The sequence below is a fragment of the Armigeres subalbatus genome, chromosome 2 (genome assembly GCF_024139115.2).
Source record: "Armigeres subalbatus isolate Guangzhou_Male chromosome 2, GZ_Asu_2, whole genome shotgun sequence".
NCBI lineage: Eukaryota > Metazoa > Arthropoda > Insecta > Diptera > Culicidae > Armigeres > Armigeres subalbatus.
Genome location: NC_085140.1, coordinates 335995313 through 335999582, shown reverse-complemented (window position 1 = coordinate 335999582; position 4270 = coordinate 335995313). Strand labels below are relative to the sequence as shown.

The 4270-nt window shown below is 40.7% G+C and overlaps 1 protein-coding gene across 1 annotated transcript; it reads left to right on the top strand.

The window, feature by feature from the left end:
• The first annotated feature begins 2349 nt into the window (after nucleotides 1-2349).
• On the top strand, nucleotides 2350-3364 carry LOC134216974 (uncharacterized). Its single transcript, XM_062695729.1, has one exon. The coding sequence runs from the start codon at nucleotides 2373-2375 to the stop codon at nucleotides 2967-2969; it is 597 nt and encodes a 198-aa protein (XP_062551713.1). The 5' UTR covers nucleotides 2350-2372; the 3' UTR covers nucleotides 2970-3364.
• Nucleotides 3365-4270: the final 906 nt, after the last annotated feature.

Below are 4270 nucleotides of genomic sequence, written 5' to 3'. Positions count from 1 at the left end.
ATGATCTCTTTTTTGAGAGATGCATTTACCTAGGGGAAGGCAAAGAAGAAGATATGATAATTTTTTTCAATTCACATTTTCTCGATTTAAGACAAGAGGAGATATGATCTCTTCTTCCAAAGAATGCATTTGCCCGGCTGATGCGTCATGACGGTGAGGTAGGATATGAAACATGCATTTATATATTTATATATTTATATATATTACTTTCAGGAAACATATATTTATTGAAGAAATATCAGCGTCAGCTCGAAGCATTACAGAAATATTGTGATTTAAGGGGAATCGGGGCAAAATTGTCACTTTAAAATGGTCTGCCCAGCACGAAACCCCGAGAAATTGATTCATCGCACTTTTTCCCTTCAGGAAACATATATTTATTGAAGAAATATCAGCGTCAGCTCGAGGCATTACAGAAATATTGTAATTTAAGGGGAATTGGGTCAAAATGGTAACTTTAAAGTAGTCTGTCCAGCACGAAACCCCGCGGAATCGATTCGTCGCACTTTTTCCCTTCAGGAAACTTATAATTATTGAAGAAATATCAGCGTCAGCTCGAGGCATAGCAAAAAATTTGTGATTTCAGAGGAATTGGGGCAAAATGGTCATTTTAAAAGGGTCTGTTCATCACGAAACCCCACGCAAACGATTCATCGCACTTTTTTCCTTCGGAAAACATATTTTAATTGAAGAAATATCAGCGTCAACTCAAGGCATTACAGAAATATTGTGATTTTAGGGGAATTGGGGCAAAATGGGCACTTTAAAGTAATCTGCCCAGCACGAAACCCCGCGCAATCGATTCGTCGCACATTTTCCTTTCAAGAAACTTATAATTATTGAAGAAATATCAGCGTCAGCACGAGGCCTACAGAAATATTGTGATTTCAGGGGAATTGAGGCAAAATGGTAACTTTTAAGTAGACTGCCCAACACGAAACCCCGCGCAATCGATTCGTCGCACTTTTTCCTTTCAGGAAACTTATAATTATTGAAGAAATATCAGCGTCAGTTCGAGGCATAGCAAAAAATTTGTGATTTCAGAGGAATTGGGGCAAAATGGTCACTTTAAAAGGGTCTGCGCATAACGAAACCCCACGCAAACAATTCATCGCACTTTTTCCCTTCAGGAAATATATATTTATTGAAGAAATATCAGCGTAAGCTCGAGTCATTACAGAAATATAGTGCTATGAGGGGAATTGGGGCAAAATGAGCACTTCAAAGTGGTCTGACCAGCACGAAACCACGCGCAATCGATTCATCGCACTTTTAACTTCATGTAACCTATAATTATTGAAGAAATATCAGCGTCAGCTCGAGGCATAGCAAACATTTTGATGTTTCAGGGGAATTGGGGCAAAATGGTCACTTTAAAAGGGTCTGCCTATCACGAAACCCTACGTAAACGATTCATCGCACTTTTTCCCTTCAGGAAACATATATTTATTGAACAAACATCAGCGTCAGCCTGAGGCATAGTAGAAATATTGTGATTTTTAGTGGAATTGGGGCAAAATGGGCATTTTAAAGTAATCTGCCCAGCACGAAACCCCGCGCAATCGATTCATCGCACTTTTTCCTTTCAGGAAACATATACTTTCTGGAAATTTTGCAGCGTCAGCTGGAGTAATTGAATTTCGAGCCTTTTGCTTTTGAAAATTCCCAGTGTGCAGCGCTATAGAAAACGATGCATGTACGCTTCCATCGCCGGCGGAAGTCGAACGTTGCAAATTAATATATTTGTGTTTGGTTTCGCGCCACCTCCGATTCTGCTTATTTTTCCTTTATTCCGGACATTTTTGAGCATAATGTCTTCTAGGATTCTGATGATATCCACTGAAAGATAGACGAGTGGCTTCAGTGGCGATGCGGCCGATAAGTCGTTCCTTTTCCACGGCTGGTTCATACAACTGGGAGCTACTTTCAGTTTCTTGATTCGGTTGATCTCCGAGCAGTTTGCACAATGCTTATAAATTGATACAAATTATGATGAAAAATACCCTCCATTTCGTAGAGCTACGTAGTCCTACGTCACTTTTGCGTACAACCCGATTGGGCTGCATCTTTGAGTTTTTATCGTTCTTACTTTCTCGTCACCCTTATTCAGAAAACCGTATGACCGCATTCCAAATTAAATAACCATGTGATTCAACGGAACACATTCGAATACTAGGAAATCGAGCTGCTCAAGTAACACTCATTAGATATTGGAAAACAAGTGTTCCATTACGAGATAATTATCTACTCTGAAAGATAGCGTGAAACCCCCTTGTGATTTGTTTCTCTTAGTTTCAAGTGCTATAAATTTCAGATGCGAACTTTTGCTTATCATCATTTGTCAAACGGTGACAGACAAGATAGTTCAAACCATGTTTCCAAAAACAATAATCAGCCTCGTGCTAGTGATCGCAGTATCAGTTTTATCCAAATCAGATCCACCGTTGGGCTGCGTTCGGATAGAGAGTGTCGCCTATCGACGGTTCATGTTTCCGGGTCAGTTCCAAAATGGGTACGAAAGAAGCGTTAACTTCGATAACTGGGAACGGTTGGTCGACAAGGAATGGATCGTAGAGAAGAGTGGCAAGGAGTACCGGATCTATGCTGTGAAGAATCAAATCGCTCCGATGTTTCTGTACGCAAATAAGACCATGCTGATAACAGATAGCAGTCGAAGATATGCGCGGCTATCGGCCTTTGTGGGTGCGAGTAGTGACATACTGTGGAAGATCGAAGAAAAGAAGAACGGCTACTTCACCATCCAGAATAAAGTTTTGAAAGAATATCTCTACGCTGGCGAACGGAAGTACGATGTTTCGTATGACTGTGTACTTTCGTACGACACGAACCAGCATTATTGGAGAACGAATAGCACCACCTGCCGCACCGTGGGACGAGTCTTCACGTGGAAGGGCAAGGAGCCGAAAAAGCCGGGACCCGAATTCCAGTGGAAAATTCACAGCTGCTGACCCAAATCCGGTGGCGCACCGCAAGCCATATGTCATCCGGCGGTGATCAATCATGGCGGAATAATTAAATTTCGCTAATTATTTCAACATACGAAAAGCGAAACCGCTACACGGACTGTTAACAGGCATTCGCTCATCCTCTGGCTGCTGCATGAGAAATAATTAATAATGAAAAATTAAATAAAACCTACCCGCGTGAAGCGTACGCCCCACGTGACCATGTCCTCGGAGAATAAATGAAACTTTGTCCGGCACGCACCTCATGTATTCTTCGATAGCTGTGGGAAATGGGAAATGCTTAATTAAAAAGTTTAATTTTTTTAATATCGACTGGACATCCTATGCTTGGAACCATTCATTGAAGAAATATGAAAGAATACCCTCATCCCGGTTCAGTTGAATTGGAATCGAAGTGTTTCTTCACTAATGCTGTTTACAAAGTTTGCAAATGCTCTATTTGTTCTGTTAATTTTTATAAATATAAAATCATTGGCATCATTACGCAAAATAAGTTCGTTTCGATGTTTTTAAATCCAGTGCATATTGACGTCATGTGGCGCGTTATCAGTTTGTAGTCAAATTCTTGGTAGTCTTAATCAATTTTCGTTGCATACCTAATCCCTGAAAACAATCATGATGAAAAATGAGGAATCAGACACCTTAGCATTTAAACCTACACCATTGTAACGACCAACACAATCTTCTAACATTTTGCCATGCAGCTTGAAGAACCACAAAACCGCAAAATGTTTGCGGCTACCCAAAACTCATTTCTCAACACTGATATACAACGAACACCAGGCTCTGATTAGCGCCAGCTCCATTATCCTTCTCATAACTTCCAACAGAAAAACTTTCGAACGACTCTGCAGTATTCCTGCTGTGCGGAGGACTTTCTCCCGGACTCATTGCATCTGATCCTGCCTATACTGTGCGATTTATGAAATCAGTCCTGCGATGCATAGGAGAGGGTAGTCCAATAGGGCACCACTTAAGACCGTATTCATTGTTCACGCAATATATGGTATTTTTTGCGGGATATCCTACTAGAAACATTTAGCTTTGAGTGTTTTTCATACGTATGTAAACCTTTTAAAAGAACAACATATAATTGAATATTTAAATCAATTTGATCATAGGTATTACAATTCTCATGTCATTGTACGGGTTAGGCTATTTTCCCCTAAACCGACTGACCAGACCGAAGAACCCGGCAAATGCACACATTTCTTTTTGCCGTGATTCTATCCTCTCCACCCGCATCATCAACGCGGCATGGTGTCCCATTCGGAGTGAAAGCA

Excerpts from the sequence above, each read along its gene's own strand:
- LOC134216974 (XM_062695729.1), top strand. The coding sequence starts at position 2,373 with ATGTTTCCAAAAACAATAATCAGCCTCGTGCTAGTGATCGCAGTATCA.